Source organism: Melozone crissalis, unplaced genomic scaffold (assembly GCF_028551555.1).
Source record: "Melozone crissalis strain CALT ecotype California unplaced genomic scaffold, PUWL_Pcris_2 ptg000034l_1, whole genome shotgun sequence".
Taxonomy (NCBI): domain Eukaryota; kingdom Metazoa; phylum Chordata; class Aves; order Passeriformes; family Passerellidae; genus Melozone; species Melozone crissalis.
Genome location: NW_026535812.1, coordinates 24,908,350 through 24,933,767, shown reverse-complemented (window position 1 = coordinate 24,933,767; position 25,418 = coordinate 24,908,350). Strand labels below are relative to the sequence as shown.

General features: G+C 49.2%; 2 protein-coding genes across 4 annotated transcripts in view; one reads left to right on the top strand and one right to left on the bottom strand.

Moving 5' to 3' along the window:
- Positions 1-23,554, bottom strand: part of VEPH1 (ventricular zone expressed PH domain containing 1) — a 51,462-nt gene extending 27,908 nt beyond the window's left edge. For all 3 annotated transcript variants that reach the window (XM_054282914.1, XM_054282915.1, XM_054282913.1), the window contains exons 1-5: positions 23,398-23,554; positions 22,406-22,621; positions 20,000-20,174; positions 4,474-4,640; positions 2,843-3,052 (exon numbers count right to left, since the gene is read on the bottom strand). In XM_054282914.1, coding sequence (XP_054138889.1) covers positions 2,843-3,052; positions 4,474-4,640; positions 20,000-20,174; positions 22,406-22,621; positions 23,398-23,535 — 906 coding nt within the window. In that variant the 5' untranslated portion in view covers positions 23,536-23,554. The remainder of the gene's footprint in view (positions 1-2,842; positions 3,053-4,473; positions 4,641-19,999; positions 20,175-22,405; positions 22,622-23,397) is intronic.
- PTX3 (pentraxin 3) lies at positions 11,115-16,192 on the top strand. Its single transcript, XM_054282929.1, has 3 exons — positions 11,115-11,262; positions 11,732-12,262; positions 15,579-16,192. Exons 1-3 carry the CDS (start codon positions 11,115-11,117, stop codon positions 16,190-16,192), a joined length of 1,293 nt encoding a protein of 430 aa, XP_054138904.1.
- Positions 23,555-25,418: the final 1,864 nt, after the last annotated feature.

Here is a 25,418-nt window from a genome sequence, read left to right as displayed (position 1 = left end):
AGCAAACTCTGCTGAAAGGTTGATTCCAGACCCAGCTGGGCTGTAAAAATACCCGGGGGGCTCTGGCAGGACACGGCCCTGCATCACGGGCGAGGCTTTTTTTGAAGAGCAAACCAACGTAATTCAAGGAAAGGCAGCTCTGCCATGACAGAGACAAATGGCAGGAGTGGATCAGACAAACTGCACCCCTCCAGCCATATGGGGGAAAGCTCCAGCTACACCCTGGGCTGGGCTGATGTGAGCAAGGTTTTTCCTCAATGGCTTGGACGAGGTTGACTCTTTGGTGCACAGTTACTCATTTATTTGAAAGCTGATCCTTCCTCCAAGAGATAAACAGAGGCTCAATTAACATTTAAAACACATTTTTGTTTTCTAAACAAACTGTGCAGCAGACTAAATGGAGGAGCAGTTTTGACCATTTTCCTGTCACTTTGATCCAGCTGGAGAGTCTCCAGCCATGCTGAAATGCTGCTACTCGCCTGGAGTGAGGTAAAAGAACAATAAACTCGCCTGAGTAATATAATATGTAACTGTTATACAAAACAAAATTACAGCAAAACAGCTCAACATGAAAGCAGCCGTTATCCCCGCCACAGTTCTAATCCAAAATGTTTCACAAAGCCTATTTGGATGCACATAACCTCTTGTTATTTCAGCAATGCCTGTTTGATGTATTCCTGTATTTTCTCGTAAGCAGCCCTTGCATTTTATGGCATTACATCTGCCAGAAGGTGAGGAGCTAAAGCACAAGCAATGAGGTGTGGCAAACTGTGCTTTTTTCTTAAAAACAGGTTCAGGAGGCTACGAAAAGATCACAAGGCTTTCAGAAATAACTCCAGCTCCCAGGTGGTTCAAAACATAGGGGAAAAAAATAAAGTGTCCGACTGCCCTGAGCCCCGATATGGTTTTTCATTTGCACAAGTTTATGGTTAAGGGACAAGTTCTGACTCCAGCTTGCCCCCCGAGAGTGTGGCTGACACCAGCAGAAGTGGTGTGTGTAAACAAGGGGCAACCTTTCAATTCCAGAGCTTTCCTCTCTCCCGGGGTCCCTGGAAGCACAGGAGGCTTTTTCTAGGAGCCAGCGAGGATTTGCTGCTCAGATCCACAGTCCGGACCATGCAGGGCCAAGCCTCAATCCTTGCCACCTCCTTTCCCCAGGCAAGCCTTCCAGTGAAATAAAACATCAACAAATAAAGTCCCGGCGCTGCCATTGATGTCTCCTTGCCTGCTTGTTTTGCTTGGCCGGGCAGGGCACGCTGATTCCTGTCTGGGAGGTGACAGAACATCCACGGCACGCTCCTGTCAGGACAGGGGAGAAGGGACAGGGGACCAGGGAGGGTTGGGAAGGCCCTGACACAGGGGCTGTGAGAGGGGACCATCAGGGGCACACGTGGGTGGGTGGTGGGACTCGATGGTGCTGGAGGACTTTTCCAGCCTGGCAGATTTTATAATTCCATGATCTCACCTCTGCTCAGGAATCAGCCATGGAGGCATTTCCTTCCCCTCTTAGGTGAGGGATTCTTTTTGTATGACCAGCTTAGACAGGGTTTGGAGCAGCCTAGGGTAGTGGAAGTGTCCCTGCCCAAGGCAGGGGAATGGCATGAGCTTCAAGATCCCTTCCAACCCAAACCATTCTGTTACTCTAAGATCTTCCATAATTCAGAATTATTCACACTTCCTAATCTTTTAGAAAACAAAACACGAGAGGAGCCGTTGATCTCCTGGTGGAACATTCACCTCTGCCACCCTCTGTGTGTTGTCTTTACCCCTGTTTTTGAGTCTGGAGCACAGGGTCCCTGGATGTCAGTGACAAACACAGCAAACAAATGACAAATGTGTCCTCCCCATGTGCTGGGATGCTGCTGAGTCAGCACTTCCCAAAAAATCAGACTCATGGCACGGGACATGGTGAGAGCTTTCTCAACATTTACTCCAGGGAGACTGGGCATTAGTTACTCAGTGCAGGCTGTGTGTGCTCCACTCAGTAGATTGGTGCAGCCACATAAAGCAACAGGTTAAAAACATGAGGGGAAAATATTCTTTGAATCGTGTCTTTGTAAACTTTACTCTAGTGTGTGATTTCCAGCACTACATGGAATCCAACAGGGCCAGTTGGTTCCTCACTCATTCTTGGTTTGGTATAAAACAATCACAGCAACAAAAGGCAAAATAAATAAATTCAGGCCCTTTGAAGTAGCAGAACGCAGCGGAAATGGAGCCTCAGAGACACCCAGATGGGGAGAGTTGGTTCAACACCCCAAAACACAGAATCCAAATGAAATCCTTCAGTTCTGAGCCCAGCTGTGCTCAGCTGAGGATTGGCTGGTTAGCAACCGTAAAGTTTCTAGAAAATGCTGACACTCAAATACTAAACACAGAATTAAATGTGGTCACCTGCAGGTCTTATAAAAGTAAAACTTGCTGGGGGATGGAAGTAAACAAGGAGAGAACAAAAAACTTCATTTGGCTCCCAGGCCTCAATGGGATTTTGGCTCCTCTTTCCACACAACAGAAATAAGATTTATGAAGCCAAACCAAATCTGGTTTTGATTCTTCTGAGATAAATTTAATTTTACATGAATGCAAAGCTCCAGATCAGTAGAAACAGCGAGGATGGGGTCTTCCTGTGCTGCTCAGACAATACACACCCAAATTAATTGTCAAAGGGGGAAAGACTGGAATAAGATCATCTTTAAGGTCCCTCCTGACCCAAACCATTCCACGATTCCATGGCAGGGCAGTTGGGTTACTAGACAAGAAATATGTGGATGCATTACTTTGTACGAGAATAAAAGCAACCCCAAGCCCAGACCCAAGCAAGTCCTCTTGTTTCCCACCTTACCTCATCGAGATGTCCAACAGCTCCAAAGATCTTTGCTGTCTGCCCAATCAAACTGGGAAAACTCTCCCCAATTTCCCTCAGCGTGGGAAGGAAAGGGGCCAAGGCTGCAGGTTCGTAGCTGGATATTTCCAGAAGGATGTTTAGAATCACCTCGCTGTGGTTGGGGTCCCTCAGGTGTGCAAATAAAAATGGCAAACACTCTCTCAGCACCTGTTAAAAAACAAGAAACAAATTGGATCTCTGGTTTGAATTGTGAACACATATAACCAGAGGAGATACAACCACCAGAGTGATAAAAACAAGCCACCAGCCTCTGAGTTAATAGAAGTTTTCCACCCTTGGTGACCTTTGCATGGAGCTATCACTGAGGTCAATCCAAGTTCAACTGAACATATGGAATAAGGGTAAGCTCTGCTTTAAAATATGGCAGTTATGCATAAATAAGTAAGGAAATGCCCCATTAAAAAAAAAAAAAAACAAAACAAAACCCACCTTTACTAAATATTTTCCCTGCTCCAGGCCAGTCTATATTTTATTGATTAAAACAACATAAGACTCAGCCTGCCTCAATAACACAGTAAATTAAAGTACTTGTAGAAATTTTTGGGTTCCACTAGAAACTAAACAATGTGACAAGGTCAGGAGCTGGAATAGAGGGAAAAATGGGGAGCAAGACCCCATTGCATAAGGTAAGTTGTCATTTCTTGTAAGAACCCAATTTCCAGGAGACTGAGGGTGTAGTCCTCAGAGCCATCTACCAAACAGGATGCAGTTGTGTACTGAGGGATTAATTCATGGTACACAGGCACACTAATGCACCCTGGATTCAGGGAAACTGCTGCAGCTGTGGAAAAGACATTCAGACACAGATACGGGGTAAAACATAACCCCTTCTTCTGTTCTTTTTTTTTTTGGGATTATCAGTTCTCATCAGTTCCTAAATCATTTTAATTGTGCTTGACATGGGTTTTAATACAGTTCACGTACACTGACAGAAACACAGTAACGGGAATTCACACTCAGCTGACAGAGGAAGAGCCAAAACCACTGGAGACAAATGGCTTAACCCAAACCTTTTGGTCCAGCAGAGTCTTTGCTCTGTTCTCCTTATGTCTAGGTGGAGAACTTGGGATGGAATTAGAGAATTGACAGGGAATTAGCACAGGAAGGCACTGTGGTGGTGTTCACAGGGGTCCCAGGATGAGGGAAGAAAGGAGAATCTGACTCCATGTTTCAGAAGGCTAATTTATTATTTTATTATATATATTATATTAAAACTATACTAAAAGAATGGAAGAAAGGATTTCATCAGAAAGCTTGCAAGGAAATGAGAGAATGGAATGATAACAAAATCCTGACTGACCAGCAAGTCTGAAACAACCGGACTGTGATTGGCCATTAGTTAGAAACAACCACATGAGACCATTTGCATTCCACAGCAGCAGGTAATTATTGTTTACATTTCGTTCCTGAGGCCTCTCAGCTTCTCAGGAGAAAAAAATCTAAGGATTTTTCATAAAACATGTCTGTGACAAGGCACAGCCCTGCACGGTGCCATTCCTCCCTCACCAAGCCTGTCAGACCCAACCCCCCAAAAGGAGGGGCAGGCAGATATCCCCAGTGTGGCTTACCCCCAGTTCTCTCTTCCTGGCCACGGTGTGCAGGAGCCTGAGGAGGTGGAGCTGCTCGGGCGGGTCCAGCTGGGCCATGGGCGCCACCAGCTCGGGCAGGCGGGCGCGGATCGGCCGCGGCTGCTTCTCGTAGAGCGCGGGCAGCACCCGCAGCAGCATCCAGTTCCCTGGGACACAGCAGGACAGGCTCAGACCGAGAGCTGTGCCTGGGGTGTGTACCCTATTTACCATCTGTCAGAGCTGGGGCAGTGCTCTGCTGCTCATTGGGCAGGTTTCTTTATCCCTCCCACAGCCAATCCTCCCTCCAGATCTCTTCTGTTAAAGGGCCACTAATTATTAATTATCTTCTGTTAAAGGGTCATTATTTATTAACTATCTTCTGTCCATGGCCAGTGAGTGTCCCTGCATGGCTGATCAAATCCCATCATCCCATGGGGAGATGCTCCACCCAGGGGAGGAGCCAAGCATTCCTACCTGGGTACAATCTGAGCTTTGGGACAGCACAGCAGCCTCTGCCCACTGCATTCCCACAGGAGCAGCTTTGTGCTGCCCTGCATTGCCAGAGGAGCAGCTTTGTGCTGCCCTGCAGTGCCAGAGGAGCAGCTTTGTGCTGCCCTGCAGTGCCAGAGGAGCAGCTTTGTGCTGCCCTGCATTCCCAGAGGAGCAGCTTTGTGCTGCCCTGCAGTGCCAGAGGAGCAGCTTTGTGCTGCCCTGCATTGCCAGAGGAGCAGCTTTGTGCTGCCCTGCATTCCCAGAGGAGCAGCTTTGTGCTGCCCTGCAGTGCCAGAGGAGCAGCTTTGTGCTGCCCTGCATTCCCAGAGGAGCAGCTTTGTGCTGCCCTGCATTGCCAGAGGAGCAGCTTTGTGCTGCCCTGCATTCCCAGAGGAGCAGCTTTGTGCTGCCCTGCAGTGCCAGAGGAGCAGCTTTGTGCTGCCCTGCATTCCCAGAGGAGCAGCTTTGTGCTGCCCTGCAGTGCCAGAGGAGCAGCTTTGTGCTGCCCTGCATTCCCAGAGGAGCAGCTTTGTGCTGCCCTGCATTCCCAGAGGAGCAGCTTTGTGCTGCCCTGCATTCCCACAGGAGCAGCTTTGTGCCCCCTGCATTACAGAGGAGCAGCTTTGTGCTGCCCTGCATTCCCAGAGGAGCAGCTTTGTGCTGCCCTGCATTCCCACAGGAGCAGCTTTGTGCCCCCTGCATTCCCAGAGGAGCAGCTTTGTGCTGCCCTGCATTCCCACAGGAGCAGCTTTGTGCCCCCTGCATTCCCAGAGGAGCAGCTTTGTGCTGCCCTGCATTGCCAGAGGAGCAGCTTTGTGCTGCCCTGCATTGCCAGAGGAGCAGCTTTGTGCTGCCCTGCATTGCCAGAGGAGCAGCTTTGTGCCCCCTGCATTCCCAGAGGAGCAGCTTTGTGCTGCCCTGCATTGCCAGAGGAGCAGCTTTGTGCTGCCCTGCATTCCCACAGGAGCAGCTTTGTGCTGCCCTGCATTGCCAGAGGAGCAGCTTTGTGCTGCCCTGCAGTGCCAGAGGAGCAGCTTTGTGCTGCCCTGCATTCCCACAGGAGCAGCTTTGTGCTGCCCTGCAGTGCCAGAGGAGCAGCTTTGTGCTGCCCTGCACTCCCAGAGGAGCAGCTTTGTGCTGCCCTGCATTGCCAGAGGAGCAGCTTTGTGCTGCCCTGCACTCCCAGAGGAGCAGCTTTGTGCCCCCTGCATTGCCAGAGGAGCAGCTTTGTGCTGCCCTGCATGGCCAGAGGAGCAGCTTTGTGCTGCCCTGCATTGCCAGAGGAGCAGCTTTGTGCTGCCCTGCATTGCCAGAGGAGCAGCTTTGTGCTGCCCTGCATTGCCAGAGGAGCAGCTTTGTGCCCCCTGCATTGCCAGAGGAGCAGCTTTGTGCTGCCCTGCATTCCCAGAGGAGCAGCTTTGTGCTGCCCTGCATTCCCACAGGAGCAGCTTTGTGCTGCCCTGCATTCCCAGAGGAGCAGCTTTGTGCTGCCCTGCAGTGCCAGAGGAGCAGCTTTGTGCTGCCCTGCATTGCCAGAGGGAGCCCAGGCCCATCTGCAGCAACCCTGGAGCTGCAGAGGAAAACTCCCCCCTTGTGCAGGATCCCTGCTGCAGCAGAGCCACAGCTGGCACTGCAGGAGGGCTGAGCCCCCGTGGGATGGGGCTGGGACACCGCCCTGACACTCTGTTAATGGTTTGTTTTCTTTCTTGTACTTTTGTATTTTTAATTTTCCTAATAAAGAACTGTTATTCCTATTCCCACAGCTTTCCCTGAGAGCCCCTTAATTTCAAAATTATAATAATTTGGAGGGAGGGGGTTTACATTTTCCATTTCACAGGAGGCTCCTGCCTCCCTTAGCAGACACCTGGCTTTCCAAACACAGACAGACAAGGACCAGCTGTCAGTCAGTGCCCAGCACTGGGCAGAGCCCCACAGCACCAGCACACTCTGGAGACAGCAGGTTAACAATCACAGAACCTTTGGGTCAGAGAGATGTTAAATTCATCTCCTTCCACCAGGCTGCTCCAACTTGGCCTGGAAGGATCATCAGTACAAAACCAGCGAGGCATAAAACTGTAGAAAGTTATATACTGGGGCCAAGAAACCAAATAAATTATCAAAATAGACCAAATCAATGCAGGCGTAACAGCACAGCGTAAAAAAATCCCCACTAATTCCAATAATTATAATTTTATTTCTGAATATCATAAGAATGCTGCTTAATGAGTTTTCAGTTTTGGATGATGCTCTGTTGAGTCCTAGGCCAAACTAAGTGTGATTTCAATTAACAAAAAAAAACAAGACAAGAAAGAAGGAGAGAAATGACAAAGAAACAACAAAAACAACAAAAGACAAAAACTACAATTCTCCTTTGCTGAGATTCAGATTTTCAAATTAAATAATCATCATATGGAAGGAATAGTTGATGAACAGAGAGCTAAACATGCATTTGAACAGAAATAGTTAAGGATGCCATTTCCAGGAATAGAAAGGAGCCAGAGAGAGCCAACTGCAGACAGACAGAGATATGCTAAACCCTCTCTCACACGTTTTCTTAAGATGTCTGTGCATAATTCAATTTGAAGCCCAGGCTCATACCAAAATATATAACTTCACATCGCAGTACATGCCTGCCTCAATGGATTTAAGTTTCACTTGAGCAACATATGGAAAACATCTGCCTATTGCAACCTAGTATGGCTCCTTTCTGTAAACCCTTGGAAGTCCTCACGGCCTCTTTGGATTTGGTTTCCAAGAGGAATCAGCTCTCTGGCCTGCTGCTTTTCCTCCCATTTACATCTGAGCCGGATGACTCTGGAAGATAAGCAGATCTGTTCATGGATGGTAGGAAAAGGATATTTGGGTTCAGACTGGAGCACGTGGGGCTCCTGCCAGATACAGAAAATGCACCCCAGGACACGGCTGGGTCTCACAACCTCCTCCTGAGCCAAGAAACGAGCACATAACTCAGGGCAGGTTCAGACAGCTCTGAGCCCCACAGCTTGTAATGATCCCTGAGGGTCCCTATCCTTCTCAGGAGTGGCTCTCCATGCAGCCAGCCACACTTCTGCACCTTGTCCTGCTTGGAGAATCCCTGGCTGCCTCCCAGGGGCTGCTCTGAGCCCTCCGTGCAGCCCCAGCAGGGCCACAGGCCAGGCCAGACCCCACTCCCACCCCACATGGCAAATTCATCTTGTTCTGTTCTACAGTCACAAAAGTCAGGGGCAAAGGAAAGAGATTGGCTGATGAATCACCCTGAAATGATGAGCAAACTGCTCCACTCTGGCCATTTTCTAACCACGTTCCCTGGGCTCTTCCCGGTGGATCTGGATAAAAATGGCACCGCTAACCTTCCATGGGATTGATGCCAAGCACCAATTCCCCCAGAGGAGAACCTGGAGATCAGGAAAAGGGTCTTCCCCAGAGGATATTGGGCACTGCCCAGATCCCCAGAGAAGGGCACAGCCCTGAGAGCTCCAGGAGCCTTTGGACAGCACTGCCAGGGATGCCCAGGCTGGGGTTGTTGGGATATCTGTGCAGGGCCAGGGTTGGACTGGAGGATCCTTGGGGGTCCTTTCCAACCCAGGATGAGGATGGATTCACTGGAACTTTCAGACTCACGTCATAGTTCGAAATGGAAATATTTTGTACTGAATACACCAAAAATTATCTTCTCTCCAGATGACGTCGAGCTTCCAGTACTAAGTCCTTTTTTGCACTGGCCCTTGCTTAGTCTGCACTGCCCACGTGGAGCAGAGCCCTTAAACTCCAGTCAAATTTCAGCAATGATTGCAAAAGATGAAATTCCCGTATTCCTGGACAGGCAAATTTCCTCCCAGCTATAGAAGCGTGATGGGAAGGGATCCAAGAGGCAGAAACAAAAATAACAGCTTTAAGCAAGGAAAGAGACCGACCCGAGCCATGCTATTGCCTAAGCTGGGATGTCAGGGATAGGAAGGGATCTGGAAGGGAAGACTGATTATTTAGTCTGGCAAAGGAGCGTTTGGAGTGTGGGGTGTATCAGAGGAGTGATGCAATCACAGATGATGGAGTGCAGCCACCAAACCTCTCTAACAAAAAATACTTTGTGCTAGCGCAGCTTTGGGCAGCTTCCTGCGGCAAACACTGCTGGGCTGATATTCCCTAACCAAGATAAATGGAAAGCAAAGGCAGTCAGAGCAATCCCCTCCCTCTGCAGGGAGATTGAAGTGACCTCACTGACATGGAATTGCTTTTAAGTGAAGAACCTGTGCACACACGTGTAAATAATCCCAGATATCCCAGTTTGGGGCTGTTCTTCAGAGACCTCAAGAAAGGTCAGCAGGCACAACCCAGCTGGCCACTTTCTGGTCTTTTCATGTCTGAGGTAGCAAGGGACACTCAGAGCTGTTTGTTTGTCACATCTTTGTGGGCTCCCAGGGGATTTATGCACACCCAGCTCCCCAAGCCCCTGATTCCCAGAGCTCGGACAGCCAGAGGTGATATCGGGAATTCTGAATAATTCATTTGTTCCCAATCTTGCTTCATCTGCCTCAGTCTAAACTAAGAAAATGTTTGTTGTGTGAGAATGGAAAAACATCCCACTCAACTCCCTAAATGCCTTCCTTCCCTGCCACCCTGACCCCCAGCACTTTCCAGATCAGATTTCCTCACCCTTCCCGAGCAGACCACATGCTGGGAATGACACAATTCCAGCACACGGCGTCCTACAGCCGGGGACACTCCGTGCAGGGACCCCAGGGGCGTGGTGGGGTGGTGCCAGCCCTGCACCCACTCCTGGAAAAGGCTGTCCAAGCTCCAGCTCTGCCCATCCCAGCAGCACACAGAGCTCGGGAAGAACAGGGGCCCTGGAGCACATTGCAGTGTCCCGTGGGCAGATGGATTTTCACTCCAAAGCGTTTCCAAAGACAAAACTCAAGCACCAAGACCAATTTCTTTCCCCAGGATGACTCAGGTTTGGCACATACCTGCTGGAAAGTCATGGAAGCATTCAGGTTGGAAAGGACCTCCAGGATCAGAGCCCACCCTGTGCCCCATCCCCACCTTGTCCCCACCACTCTCCAGGGAGGAATTCCTCCCCAGTACCCAAGGCACAGGTAGTGCAGGTTTCTGTAAGCAAAACCAGAGACACAAATGGAAAGGGAGCACAGATTCCAAGTCAGATGTAATTACAGGAGAGGTTTTTGCTATTCTCTGGATGTTTCATAGCCAATACACAATCCGTATGAGATCATCCCTAATCTCACCTAAGCAAAGCATCTCTGACATGATTAATGGCCTGTTGAACCAATAGGATTACAGAATTTAAACCAGATTAATACCAATACGACTTAGACTAAATTAATGTTTCATCCAAAAGCACCTTCTTTGGCTTTTTCAAAGGTAACAGACACAACTCTGATTGTGCAGCTGCAGACTTACAGTTCCAAAACAGGATACAGCACTAACTGATTATCCACGGAGTAATGGTGGTGTAAGTGCTAATTAGGGCTGGAAAAGGAGGACCCTAACAAGCTGTTAGAACTCCTTGAGAGGTCTCCTTTATTGCTTAAAGCAATAACTTGTTGGTATATAATAGAATTTATTATACAGCACCGCCTAACCCTCCAAAAAAGCAGCGCTATTTAGCTAAACCAGACACGAGTACCCAAACCAGCTCCAGGTATGTTTATTTTTCTACCAATCCCTTCCACAACCCTGGCACACACCGACCACAAACTCAACTTGCAGGGAACGCTTTCTTTTGCACAAACGACACAAAACAACCCAACCCAGCCCAGCCCGCGCAGTCCTGCACGTCCGATCCGCCTTGGGGCGAGCCTGGCTCCCTCCTCGGCCACTCAGAGCATCCCCAGGCCAACCTGGAGGGCTGGGATTGAGCAAGCTGCCCGCCCCCTTCCCTCCCTTCCCTCCCCAAAAGGCGCAGCCGGCAGCGCTCGCTCATTCATTGGGCTCGGGCGCTGCCTGCGCTCGCTCGGGGCTCCGCTGCAGCTCCTGCACAGCCCCGGCTCCGCTGCAGCTCCTGCACAGCCCTGCAGCTCTCACAGCCCCGGCTCCGCTGCAGCTCCTGCACAGCCCCGGCTCCGCTGCAGCTCCTGCAGCTCTCACAGCCCCTGCAGTTCCTGCACAGCCCCAGGAGCGCCAGGAGAATGCTGCCCCGAGAGCTCCTGTCCCTGCTCACGCTGCTCTGTGCTTTCAGAGTTTCTGGCTCTGTGGTGGATGAGGACGATGACTACGAGCTCATGTACGTGAATCTGGATAATGAAATCGAAGGTCCAGCTCCTGCGGCTGAGGAAGGTGAGTAAATTTAAACTGAATTTAAGCGCAGAAGTGCCTTCGGTGCTGCCTAGCTCTTCTAAGAGTTATTACTGCAAACATAATTTACTTTTTCCAGAGGGAGAGGCTCATGCTCGTAGCAGGGGGTTATTGTGGGCAGTCAAGGTAAAGCCCTTGGATGGGTGCCTTGGGCTGTGCTTTAGGCTCTTGATTTCTCAGCTTTCCTCCCAAGGGCTGCTGCTGTCCCAGGGGTTTAGGATCTCTGTAATCACACCCCTGCACGGTTCTGTCCCGATACAGAGGGAAAGGCACGGCCCCAGCACGGTAGGGCGCTGGAACCAGATTGTCTGTAGGGTCCCTTCCAGCCCAAACCAGCCTGAGCCCACAACTCTGTGACAGGACACAGCCTTGCACAGAGCCGGGTTTTGCCAAACGCTGCCGTGTGACACTCGGTACCAAGGAACAGCAACATCTGTACGTTCCCTTGCAGCTGCTTCCTGCGACTGCCAGCGGGAGCACAGCAAGTGGGACAAGCTGTTCATCATGCTGGAGAACTCGCAGATGAAGGAGAACATGATGCTGCAGGCTCTGGATGATCTGCCCAGGCTGGAGCTGCAGACCCTGAGGGCAGAGCTGAGCCAGCTGGCCACCACCCTGGCGGGCACTGTCACCGCCGTCACCTCGCGCGTGGTGTCCCAGGTGGAGCAGGCGCTGCTGAGGAGCAGGGACCAGGCTGAGCAGGCCCGGAGGCTGCAGGAGTCGGAGCAAGGGAAGGTTCTGGAGCACGTCCTGCAGCTGAGCCACAACGTGTCGGCGAGGCTGGGCTGGCTGGAGAGCGCCTGGCGCGGCAGGGCCGAGGAGCAGGCACGGCAAACAGCCCAAACAGCCCTGCAGCAGGACAGACAGCGTGGCAGCCCAGGGGACAGCCCCATCCTGAGCTCCCTGTGGAAGGAGCTGCAGCAGACCCGGGCTGAGCTGAGGGCGTCACAGCAATGGGCAGCTCAGCACCTGCTGCCAGCAGGTAAGGCCAGCCTGAGCTCGGGGGAGGCCACTCCAAACTGACAGGGATCCACAAACCCCTTCCTGGGCACCTCCAAAGCAGCACAGGCATCCACAAACCCCTTCCTGGGCACCTCCTGCAGCAACAGGGATCCACAAACCCCTTCCTGGGCACCTCCTGCAGCAACAGGGATCCACAAACCCCTTCCTGGGCACCTCCAAAGCAGCACAGGCATCCACAAACCCCTTCCTGGGCACCTCCTGCAGCAACAGGGATCCACAAACCCCTTCCTGGGCACCTCCTTCTGCAGTAACAGGGATCCACAAACCCCCTCCTGGGCACCTCCTTCTGCAGCAGCTCCAAAGCAGCCCCAGCAGCAGCAGGGCAGCTTGGAACAGGCTGTGTGTGAAGGAGGGAACCCCAAACTGGTGGAAAGAGAGGCACTGAGCTTTTCAAACATAGGATCAAAGAAAAGTTTCATCAAAGTTTTCATGCAGGGCAGAGCCAGCCAGGATCCCACCTCCTCCTGGCTCTCCCAGATCAAAGCCCTTATCAGAGAGCAACAAATGTATTTTAGACACCCAGATGATGTTCTCTCACCTTTTGCCTTCCCAGCCGGTGACTCCTGTGCATTTGCAGCAGTCAGGGAGCTCTCCTGTTCTCCTGCAGGTTCCCACTCCTTCCTCTTCCTCCATGAGCATCTCCTCACCAGCCTGGTGCCCAAGAGCTGACATGCTGCTGCCAGCCAGCCAAGCACAATTCTAGGGCAGGGAGGGCACATTCCCTGCATGCCAGTGGGAATATCCTGCCCTGGATATTCCCAGTGGCACAGAGAAATCAGTGACCCGTGCTGCTGCTGTGTTTGGGGGATTTTTCCTTTTCCAAAACATTTGCACTGGTCAGTGAGGTGGCCACAGAAAGGTGGGTTCACGCCTCAAATCCCAACTCAGCTTTTCTGTGCAGGGCAAGGAGACACCCAGAAAAGCAGCAGACTGGGTGTGGCAGAGCAGCCCCTCGTTTCTTGAAATGTGGGTGCAGAATCACCATGTGCAAGCCAAACTGCACTGAAATCACCCTGCCCACTGGTGAGCTGGCACTGCTGGGCTTCTAACTGCTGATTAATGGCTCTGTTTTCCATAAACATAAGTTATTGCCACCTAAACCCCCCTAAAATCTACCCCGCAGGGTGGTGCGTAGGAGAGAGGGGGTGCAGCATCTCCAGGGAGCAGAGAGGAGCAGTAATTGCTGCAGCAAAGGCAACAAAAGCCACAGAATTGCTCACATCAAAGCCTTTACAGCCTAACCTGAGCCCATCCCTTCATGCAGGGCAGACTCAGCTTTAGAAGTAAATTCTTTTCACTGCTTTATCACACCACCTCAGAAATCTTTGTGTGTTGGGAGGAGGTCTTTGAGCAGATTCCTCTTTTCCCCCAACACAAACCGTGCAGAGAGCATGATCTCATTCCTTATCTCCCTGTACCTCAGCAGCCACTCTGCCCTAGGTGAGAGCAACAAACTCGATCTGCAGTAAGGATCATCAGTGGAAATTCAGTTTATTTCCACTGGTTCCCACATGATTTTACATAAAACAACCATACTTGTAAATTTAAAGGCTGCGTTTTAAGTACTTCCAGAGTATCTCTCTGGATTTTTTTTTTCCAAGGGAATTTTTAGCAACTGACTTTAATTTTTCACATCTTGACTTACTGCCAGCCATACTCTTGAGGGATTTTCTAATCACACTTTTTTGTTCTTCACTGAGGCTGGTTTTAATTTTGTTTAGGCTTTGATAAGAGAGCCTGAAAGCCTGCTAATTAAAATCTTTTTCACAATAGTGCTCCTAAGTAGCATTTTAAGGAGAATCCCCAGCAGTTGCTCACTGAGCCTGCCCCTCCTCAAAAGGGTCAATGGGCGGTGTAAAATCTGCTCAGAGCTGGAGGGAAGCAGCCCATGAAATACCACAGCAGCTCAGTCCTGGAGGGCACAAAGAGTCCTTCATTCCCCGGAGCAGAAATTTCCACACACGTTTTAGACATTTCGGATCCTCCAGCTTCTTTAAACAGGAAATGAAGCAGCTTAATTGGAGAAGGGGCTGCTTGTTCCCTCCTGTCACCTTGGATATTAACTTGGGTGCAACCAGGGAGCAGCACAGAAACCACCAGAAATGTCTTGGCTTTACTGATCACCAGTTGCTTTCCCAAGCTGCATAAATTTCTGTTAGTGGTTTTAACTAATCTAATTTCTATTTTCAACACTTTGATTGATGGGACATGAGAGAAGAGCTGGTTAAAATCAGTTGTCTCATAATTTCCCCCATTTAACCAGTGCCCATGAAAACTCCTGACCAAAAAATATTAAAGGCAGGGCCAGGAAAGGGAGTAATGTAAATTAAGGAAGCAAGCCCATCTCAGCATGTTCCTGCCAACATTTTCTGCTCTTCCTTTTCCATTCCTGTGCCCAGATGTCCATTATCCATGGCACAGCCTCCCCCCTCTCCTGGAAATGCCAAACCTGCTGTTTGAGGGGATCCCTGACCCCTTCCCTTGGCACATTGGTATTTTCACTACCCCAGACTTAGAGGATAAAACAACAATTCAGTGGCGCCAAGGGAGGGTTACCCAATTACCTGGCAGAATTACCCAATTCCAGGGGCTGACAGAGTCCCTCTCCCAGGGGTGGTGCTCCATTCAGAGCTTCCCAAAGGAAGCAGCAGGGCAGACAGGCTGCATTAACCCTTTGGATATCCCAGGACTGTGCAGTGCCCCCTGTGCAGGCAGAAAAGAGCCCAGAGATTCCTGCAGCCAGATTATCCCTTGCCATAGTGTCCAGCAATTCCTCCACAGCTCCTTCCAGTCCTCCTGGGGTAGGTTCCTGCATCCCACTGGACGAGCTGAGCTCTCAGCTCCCTTTGGGAAGCCTGGAAGTGAGCACTGGATCATTGGGACAGGCTGCCCAGAGGAGTGATGGAGTCCCCATCCCTGGAAGTGCCCAAAAATGGGTGGATGTGGCACTTGAGGGCCTGGTTGAGTGGTGCACATGGTGGTGCTGGGCTGGCAGTTCACAGAATCAGGGAGTGATTTGGGATGAAGGGATCTTTAAAGATCATTTTGTTCCAATCCCACCTGCCATGGCAAGGACACCTTTCCCTATCCCTGGCTGTTCCAAGCTTCAGTGTCCAGCCTGGCCTTGGACACTGCCAGGGATGGGGCAGCCACAACCTGGTGATCACATAGGTCTTTTCCAACCTTCCTGATGCCATGCAGTGTTAAAGGTCCCAGCTGTGCACATACAAATAACCCGGTTCCTATTTACCTGACAATCTTCTAACCCCTTCCAGGCTGTGAAACCGCAATTCTGTTCCCCATGCGCTCGAGGAAGATCTTTGGCAGCGTGCACCCGACCTCTGCAATGACCCTGAGCTCCTTCACCGCCTGCATCTGGCTCAAGGTGACCGAGGCCCTGGACAAAACCATCGTGTTCTCCTACGGAACCAGGTTCAACCCCTACGAGATCCAGCTGTACCTGAGCCGCGCCTCGGCCGTGCTGGCCGTGGGCAGCGCCCAGCACAAGCTGGCTGCCACCAACGTGGTGGTTCCTGGCAAGTGGCTGCACCTGTGCGGCTCCTGGAGCTCGGAGAACGGATCTGCATCGCTGTGGGCACAGGGGGAGCTGGCAGCCAGCGCCTGGCACGTGGCTGGGGCTCACACCATCCCCGACGGGGGCATCCTGCAGCTGGGCCAGGAGAAGAACGGCTGCTGCGTGGGAGGAGGGTTTGATGAAGCCCTGGCCTTCTCGGGGAAGCTGACTGGCTTTAACCTGTGGGACAGAGTGCTCAGCCCCGCCGAGGTGACAGCCCAGAGCACGGGGGACACCTGTGGCACCCGGGGCAACGTGGTGGGCTGGGGGGTGACCGAGGTGCTGCCCTACGGAGGGGCCCAGTACGTGTCCTAAAGCCGGGGCTGCACAGGGACGGATTGCGCAGAGCTGAACGTCAACGCTGCGACAGCCAGAGCTGCAGCGGCCCCGGCCTCTGGAATCCCCAAGGAATGGCAGCCCTGCAAGCTCACAGGAGCAGGCACTGTGGAGATGGGATGGATCTCTGCCTGCTGTCCTGGAGAAACCCTGAAAACACAGCCACACACCAAGGGGTGCCACTGGAAAGCTGCTCCTGGGGCCAGGCAGCTCTGTCTCCCCAGTGCAGGGCTTCTGATGTGTAAAGTGAGGGTCACCACGGACACTCAGGAACCAAATGGAGCTCCCAACATCCCTGCTGAGGAAAATCTGACCTGGCTCTGCAAAGCACAGCAGCTGTGGCTGCCCCTGCATCCCTGGCAGTGCCCAAGGCCAGGCTGGACACTGGGGATTGGAGCAGCCTGGGACACTGGGAGGTGTCCCTGCCCATGGCAGGGGGTGGGACTGGATGAGCTTTAAGGTCCATTCCAACTCAAACCATTCCAGGCTCTCTCCAATACTGTTAATGTGAATTTTACAGAGGAAGCACCCAAATCAAGAAATGTGTTGTCTATTAATCTTTGTTAGTAATGTGTAGGCTCTAAGAAAGCTAGTTCCTTGTTTAAAGCATTATTTATGCCATGGATTGATATAAAAATAATATTCCCCATCATAATCTGACGTGACATTGGGAGGAAATGCAGCTGTATTATATTGTACATTGACTTTGTGATAATTTTATTGAAATTATTTTTGTAAAGTTGTTTTGTAAATAAAGATACTTTACTAGACTAAAACTCTCTGCTCCTCTCATAAACCAAAATTCTGAACCAAGCCCCAAGTGGGGCTTTTTCCACATTTTGAACCATGCTGTTTTAGCTGCTGATAGAGAAAACATCAATTCAACATCTCAGGAGCAGGGACCTCATGCACAGTCTTGGCCCTCTAGGGTCAGGTTTTGAGGTACATTTGGACTTGTTTGCTGCCCTCAGGGGGTTTGTACAAGACAGAATTGCTGCTAAGTGCCAGTGATTCTCTTCTCTCTCACACAAACTTATCCCAAATCCCCTGAAAGCCTAGGGCTGGATACAGAGCACAGCAGCAGCTGCAGGGAGCCAAGGAACTGCTGATGATTTCCATGTAGAGAACAGAGCTCAAGCAGAGAATGATGAATACCCCACTCACTGGGTGTGCAACCATTTACAACAAGAACCATTTCTTGCTACCTGTTGAAGCCTCTGAAGAAGTTATCATGAGGAATGTCTTATTCAAACAATTCCTCTTTCCCCTGGAAGCAGCCCATCCTTCTCCTCTATCCCCCCATGTTTCCCTGTCTCCTTCATTCTCCACAGATGTCCTAAGAACACACTTTGACAAATTTCTTGACATGTTGCTGCTACACTTCCTCCTGGCCATGACAGATCCCTGCTGCCCGGATACAAAAGTAGTAAAAAAAGGTAAATTCCACTTTCCTGTGCCATTCAAGAGGGCTGTGCTTCATACCTAAAGTTATACAACCTGCTCCAAAGTTTTGGCAGCACTGCTTATTTAAGGGGAAAGAATTGCTCTGATTGCTGGGATTTCTCCTGTTACCCTGCAGTAAAAATGTATCTATGTTATAAATGCTTGGCAGTAAACTTGACAAAAATCCCTCACTAAGTAATATCTGCAAATAACCTTAGCTAGAGAACAACGAAATATTACCTCTGTTCATCTCTGGCAGCCAAAACCCAGATATTCAGAGTTACAAAAACACTTGGGGTCTCACCATTGTGCAAGGGCAGAACCACTCTCAAATCCCCCCTCTGTTCAGTGCCCTCCATTAAGTGAAAACAAATGTCCCTGAAATGCAGCAGGAAAAGGAAAATCCTCAAAAATATCTCCAGAAATCCTTCCTGGCTGCTCCTCTTGCTGCAGCTCATACCTGAGATGCTTTGTCTTGGAAGGAGCCTTCTCCTGTCTCAGCTCAGCTTTGGCTCAGGACCAAAGGCTAAGCCAGGCCTTCCATCCTCACTGACTCAGCTGGAAAACCTCCCTTTTCCAGAGTGCTCTGCTCCTCCTTCATCAGCCCAGCAGCACAGCCCACCTCCTCCAGCACAATTCCATCCTTCCTTCCTCGCTGAGCTACGCTTTCCTTTGGAGCAGTTAGGAGGAAATAGCATTTTGGGGCAATTTGGGCTCCAGTTATGAAATAACTGCAATCCTGCACTGCCCACACAGATGGGGGAGCGAGGCTGAGCCCCAGCCCAGCAGCACAGGATGCCTGAGCTGCCCTGGAAGGTGGGGAGGCCACGGGAATCTCGGATTGCAGGGCAGAGCTGCTGCTGTCCCCCGGGAATAAACGGGAATAAATCCGTGCGACCCCGGTGCTGACGGGCGGTGTCAGCGCGGAGCTCAGAGCAGTCAAACCCTCCCCAGAGAGCTCCTTTTTAGCTAATGAGATAAGAACCTGGCTGTGCAGCCAAAGAGTTGCCCCAAGTAATGAAAAGCTGCAGTTCCTCTCCAGCACTTGCAGGCAAGGGGCCAGAGTTTGCTCAGCCTGGTGCCACGAGGCCGAGCCCCGTCTGCGCAGCCCCACAACACGGCTTTGTCTCCAGAAACTGCCCTGGAAATCCATCCTGAGCAGCCAAGCCTCCTGCTCCCTTCAGCAAACACTCTCAGGGCAGCTCAGCTCCCAGCCTGCTGCAGACCCAGCCTCGCACGCCAATTATGTGCAGGGTAATTAAGCCACCACGCCAAACAAATCATTTTGCCTGTTCCGAGTGGCCCCTTCCAGGCTGGAATTCCCAAACCTGATATCCACAGCAACATCTGCTGGTGGAAGAACATAAATACACAACTCAGCCCTGCTGAAACCTACCTTATGGCGTACATCGCTTTTCCCAAAACCATGCACATATTCACTATTTCTTTCTCTTACTACTATTCTCACTACTCTTACTCGCTATGCTCACTATTTCTACCCCACAAAGTACAGATGGCAACAACTAAAGTTAGCACATTATTAAAAATATTATAAATTAATAAATACAGGATGCACACATTTATTTTGAGGGCTTAACATCTTCCTAACAATGTTCTTTTAATAATTAGTTATTGCTACTTACTGCTATCACCCCTGCTCGAAGGAGAACACTGATTTTACCACTGCAGTAGCGTTGTGTTGCAACAAACACTGTGAACTTTATTACTCGAATTCAACTGGAGTCCCTTTTATAGAGGAATGAATATTTTTGGCTTTTTAAACCGCAAAAAATAAAACGTAAAGAGATTAGCAACATTGTTCTATATAAAGCTAATAACGTAGGCAAAATGAAAGAACCACTACAAAGCTTTTATATCTTCCATCTGACTATTCCACCACAGAATGGGATTAATTTCATCCCCATTTCTCCTTTGGAGCCTTGCCAGTGACACTAAGAGGAAGGATAAGAGCTCCATGGCTGGTGCCTCATATCAGGGCCAATAATTTGGAGTCCATTAGCAGGGAATATTAACGAGTACAGATGTATTTCCTGCCCTGGGGGTCAGCCAATCCATACCAAAACCTCCAGAGGTGCAGTAAATTCACATATTCCTTGAGAAAGTCTATTAGAGCGTGATTAATACATTTGATCACATTTATAGATATTTCCATAGGTCTGCTTTATACAGCTCGTATGATTTGGTGAATGGTTGGATTGATCCTGGAGCCTTTCCCACCCCTAAAGATTGATTGATTCTGTAAGATCATGGCTCTGTACCTGCCTAGCACAACCTGGTATGGTCACACACCTGGATTAAACCCCAGCTCTGGGCTGGGCCTACCTTGCAGGACACTCCTGACGATGGTTTCTGTGTGCTCAGCCAGCAGCTCAGCCTTGGCAATGGCAGCCAAGGACAGGTAGCTGGACATGTTCCTGCACAGCTCCTTGTTGCCCCTCTGCAGGAACTTCACTGCCACTGGCACAGCCAAGGCCATCACTGGAGGCCGGTTGTAATTCTGCAAAAATGAGGGAAAAAAAAATTTATATAGTAGTCTAGTGCTGGGCAGAGTAGGGAAACCAAAGTCAAAGCAACAGGGGAAAAAGAGAAAAAAGCTTGTCAAGAAAGGTCATGTTTTGGTACCACCACTGTAGGCAGGAGTCAAAGAAAGAGCAAATACAGAAATTTAAAACTACTGCAGCAGAAAAGAATAGTCCTATTTTTGTCTTCTGCTAGAGGAAGCAGAAGGACAGTAACAAAATATGTGGTGCATAAATAAAAATCAATATAAATAAAATACAGAAGATATGAAGTGCACTAACTACATGCTGCCATTTCTAACGAGACATTTTGTGTTTGATGCTCCCTGGAAAGACAGAGGCTGCATCCATCATCCCAAAGCACAGGAAACACCTTGGAGCAGCGACTGCACTGGACACTTGCTCAGTGTAGTAGCTCTAGTATTGGTCATTAATTATTCTGTAATCATTAAGATTTCATTTGTTTATTTAAACTCACAGAATTCCAGAATGGTTTGGGTTGGAAAGGTCCTTAAAGGTCACCCAGTGCCACCCCTGCCATGGCAGGGACACCTCACACTGTCCCAGGTTGTTCCAGCCTGGCCTTGGGCACTGCCAGGGACCCAGGGGCAGCCCCAGCTGCTCTGGGCACCTCCACCAATTCCTCTGAACACTGAGATCCTTCAGGAGTGCAAACTCCTCTTCTAAAATGGCTCCAAGCTTCTGAAATCTCAGGGTCCCTGGGTGCACCCTGGGGTTTGGAATCAAGGTCAGGAAAGGTTTTCTGCTATTATTTGTACAGAAAATTGTGTGTTCAAAGCACACACATCCATTGCCTGCTGAATCCCCACAGCAGCAGGACACATTTGTGTGTCACTGAGCACCCACATTCCTCTGGAGCCTCCTTAACCAGTGCTGTGCTCTCCTCTCCACTCAGATCTTTGGAACTGGAGCACATCCCCATTTCTGAAAATAATCCTGCAGTGTGATTATGCCTAATTAGCAGCTGAAATCCCAGGCAAACCTGGAACCCAGATGTTTCAGACAGCAACAGAACAGTGGGAAGGAAGGCAGAGCAGATTTTCTGGATTTTCATTCTGGAACAGCCCTGACTAGAATAAATTTAGACTGAGAAACCCCAAATCTGTTATTCCACAGAGCCTGAGTGGCTCTGAGGATTTTCCCTTGGAGCAGAGACTTGCCAAGCAGTGGACACTCCCTCCCAGAGACCCCTGGGGAAGAAGGGGCTGCAGCCACCCCTTGGTGTCGAGACAGATCATTCTGGCAGCTGCCATATGACCAAAAGCTGCATCTTTAACGAGAAAAGCCCTTCAAATAAATGGAGCTTTCTGCAGCAGCATGTTTAAATCAACATAATGCCTTGTTATGTTTGGCTGAGACACCACGGAGCAGGAGCCAAATGCTGCTCCAAGTTATTGCTCTGCTACTCCACACAAAGAATGGGAAGATAAGGCTTGGCTCTCTGACTAGGGTTTAAAAGATCTAAGAAAATTCCAAAGAACAATTCTTTTTTTTTTTTTCCCCCACCCCTTACAATAAAGATAAAATCCTTAGTTAAGAAAAGGTTTGGATTCAGAGGGAAGGAGAAAGGTTTCATTTGTTCCATGATAAACATCAGGGCAGGAAGGCACACTCAGAAGATGCAGAGGTGACAATGAAGAGCAGATTTCAATAAAGTGATCCAGTGATGTTTGCAAACCTTGGGGACCTCCCTGCTGCTGATATCAACAGAGGCCTGCCTGAGATCCAGCCCAGCTGGCAGATATTCATTATTGTTCCAACTGTCCCCCACATCTGCTGGAAAACCTCAGTTTATACCTCTTTGTTTTAATGCAGAGGAGCTTGCCAATAAAAGCTCTGGTTTAGGGAACAGCAAATGTACTTTTATAACTCAGCTGCGGCTGCTCCTGGATCCCTGGCAGTGCCCAAGGCCAGGCTGGGCAGGGCTTGGAGCAGCTGGGACAGTGGGAAGTGTCCCCATGGCAGGGGTGGCACTGGATGGACTTTGAGATCCATCCCAAACCATCCCATAGTTCTGTGAGTTACCTCAAGGATTTCAAGAGGAATCAGAATGGTTCCCCAAGCGCTGAGTTTTAAACGCCACCACTCCCAAGCACACAAAAAGAGAGTTACCAAAGCATTTTAAAAAGTAAAACAAAGAAATATTGGCACCGAGAGCGCAGCGCTGCTGCTCCCAGCCCAGCCCTACCTGCAGGATGCAGCTCATGATGTCAGATGCAATTTTGGCATGTGGGGCATCCTCGTCCCTGCCAGAGGGCGTCAGGTTGTGCTCCAGGCAGGACTCCCAGAGGGCCACCAGGGCCCTGCCGTGCCTCTCGATGGAGGCAGTCTCCCTGATGGCCGTGGTGATGCGCGTGATGCAGATCTCCACCACGGCCTGGTCGTTGTCGTTGGTCTGGTAGTCCTGGGGCAAGCAAACACACCTGCAGTGAAATGGCTGCCAGGACCCACCAAATTCAGTGTTTGTAGCCACCCAGTGTCCATTTTCCCATGTCCACCTTTACAACAAATGTTCAGCGTGACACAACTCTGGAATTTGTCATCCCACAGGTCTTAATTCTCATTACTGGGACGGTATGGACCTCTGTAACTTTATATAATCTTTAATATGTTTTAAATAACTATTTAAAAAAATTATGTTTCAAGTTTTGTTATATCATTATATATAATATATATAATAAACTATATTTATATAGTTTAAACATATATAATTTAAATATATAATATATATTATATATTATATGATATATAATATTATATATATTATATATTTTATATACATAATATATAAAATATATAATATATTATACATATATTATATATATAATATATATTCTTTATTATATTTATTATATTTCAAGTTCATCCTTCAAGATGACCTTGAAATACCTTTGAATCTGGTGGGAACTGGATTTTGTCAGCACATTTTAAAAAAATTTAAAATATTTAAAAAAAATATTTATATAAATAGATATATATAAAGAGAGATATATAGAATTTATAAAATATTTGTATATACATAAAATATAAATAAAATATAAATATTTCTAAAAATTTATAAATATATTTTAATTATTTTCTCTTCAAGTCTTACCAGAAATTTAAATTGTTTATATACCCCCCCTTATTTATACAATACAATCTCATTAAACATTTTATTAAGGACAACGTTTCACTCACTGCAGCTGAACTAATGATCCTGATCTGCTCAAGAGCTTCGGAGAGGCTCCCTTCGATCTCGGCATCCTCCAGGGAGAAGAGATCCCCCGCCCGGGACAGGTCCTTGTGTGCCAGCACCAGCCCGAAGAGGTGATGCATGGCCCCGCTCAGCCGCCCTCTGCAGGCACCATGGGCACTCAGCTGGGCACACAACGGGAGCAGGCCCGGCCAGGAGCAACCGGGTTCATATGAAGGATAAATCCGGGCTGTATTTCAAGGCTTCCGTGGCCCCAGCCTTAAAGAAAACAATAAAAAAAAAAAGAATAAAAATTAGCAAATGCATTGACATATTCCATTTCAGCAAAGATTTTTAAATGTGTGTGAAAGTGTCACACAAGACCCCTGAGCCAGGGACATCCTCAAGCTCATTCATGAACTGGGTGATTTTTTATCTTCAAATACTAAGTAGCTTAAAATTAGATTTAAAAATACATAATAACTGAACCCAAGGTTTTCTTCCTTTCTGTGCACATTGCCTGAGCAGGCTGGTCGCTGAACCAGCTGCTGAAGGTTCTAAATCCCTTTCCCTGGTCAGGAGCAGAGCTCCAGGAGGCGGAGGGTGAAGCCTCTTTCTTTCCCGAGTTGCTGTGTCTTGACTCCAGAAAAACATTACTAGGAAGATTGAGAAGATAGCGATCTTTGTTTAGAAAAAAACTGTCACTTTTGTTGCCAAAATGATCCCTAGGGTCTTTTAAACCGCTGTAAAACAAAGCCTTGGCTGAGGTGAAACTCTGCTCTTCTCCAGTCTGAGGAATGGAGCAGAGGCTGAGCCAGGCTCACACTTTGGGAAGTGTTCTGCACTTGAGTCCCAAAACTCTGCTTGGGTCCCTCGTGGATTCACTGTGTCACTTTCTCTGGATTCTTCTCTGGAGTTGACAAAGCCACAAGATACATCACTTACAATTATTATTTGAGATATGGAGCACCCTTAATCCCTGTTTTATTATCTTTTTCAGAAAAAAAGGTCAAATATAATCACAGAATCACAGAACGTTAAAGAGTTGGAGGGACCTTAAAGCCCGTCCAGTCCCAGCCCCCCTGCCATGGGCAGGGCCCCCTCCTCCCACTAGCCCAGGTTGCCCAAGGCCTTGCCCAGCCTGCCTTTGAACATGCCACGGTTGGGGCATCCACAGACGGAGCAAAACCAAGGCAGAACACTGAGAACCTTCTGGAAGCAGCTCCCTGGACCAATCTCTATTTTAATAGGCAGCACACTACACTTCCTAACCCAAAACAGGGCTGTTTTAATTTCCCCAGCTCTACCAATGCCATTCCACAGGACTCCCATTCCCATCGAGCAGAAGCAGAAAGGAGCTGAGGCTGCAAATCCCGAGGCACAAATCACCCAGCTGAACCACAGGGAGGGTGGCAGGGCAGGATGCTCTCACCTGCTCACACTCAGCCACTCACAAACCCAAAAGCAGAAGGTCAGAGAGACACAGACAGAATTTTTTACCTGCTGGGGATCCCCCCAGGCCATCCTCGGGGATGGGGCCGGGTGCTCTGGGGACCAAGGCTGCCCCTTTGCTCCTGTGCCCCCGGGCAGCAGCCAGGGCCAGCAGGAAGGCTGGCGGGCAGGCAGGCATCCCGGGCTGAGAATTGCAGTGCCACAGGGAAGGCATCCCAGGAATGCAGACTAAAGCAGCCTAAAAGTTACCCTTGGCTCCATCAGGTGACCAAAGAGCCCAAATGCAGCGAGGCCTTATCTCTGAATGAGCTGCTCTGTTTCCAGGGCAAAATACAAAGCCTGCTCCACTTGAGGGCAGTTGTTTTTAATAGAGGAAACAGAACTCTCTGTGTTAGTGGAAAGCTATCCTTCCCTGGGAAGGAGGGGAAACAGCCCTCGGTAAGCTCACACTGTTTGAAAGAAAGAGAACAAGTGAACAGCCTTGCTGGAGAGGAGATTTCCTGGCCAAAGGAATAAATGCTGTCGTTCTGCAGCCTTTACTTGAGCACAAAAGAGGGTCTGAGGTTTGCTTTGC

Excerpts from the sequence above, each read along its gene's own strand:
- PTX3 (XM_054282929.1), top strand. The coding sequence starts at position 11,115 with ATGCTGCCCCGAGAGCTCCTGTCCCTGCTCACGCTGCTCTGTGCTTTC. Across the intron at positions 11,263-11,731 it reads AGCTCCTGCGGCTGAGGAAG|CTGCTTCCTGCGACTGCCAG; the intron begins GTGAGTAAATTT and ends GTTCCCTTGCAG. Across the intron at positions 12,263-15,578 it reads TCAGCACCTGCTGCCAGCAG|GCTGTGAAACCGCAATTCTG; the intron begins GTAAGGCCAGCC and ends AACCCCTTCCAG.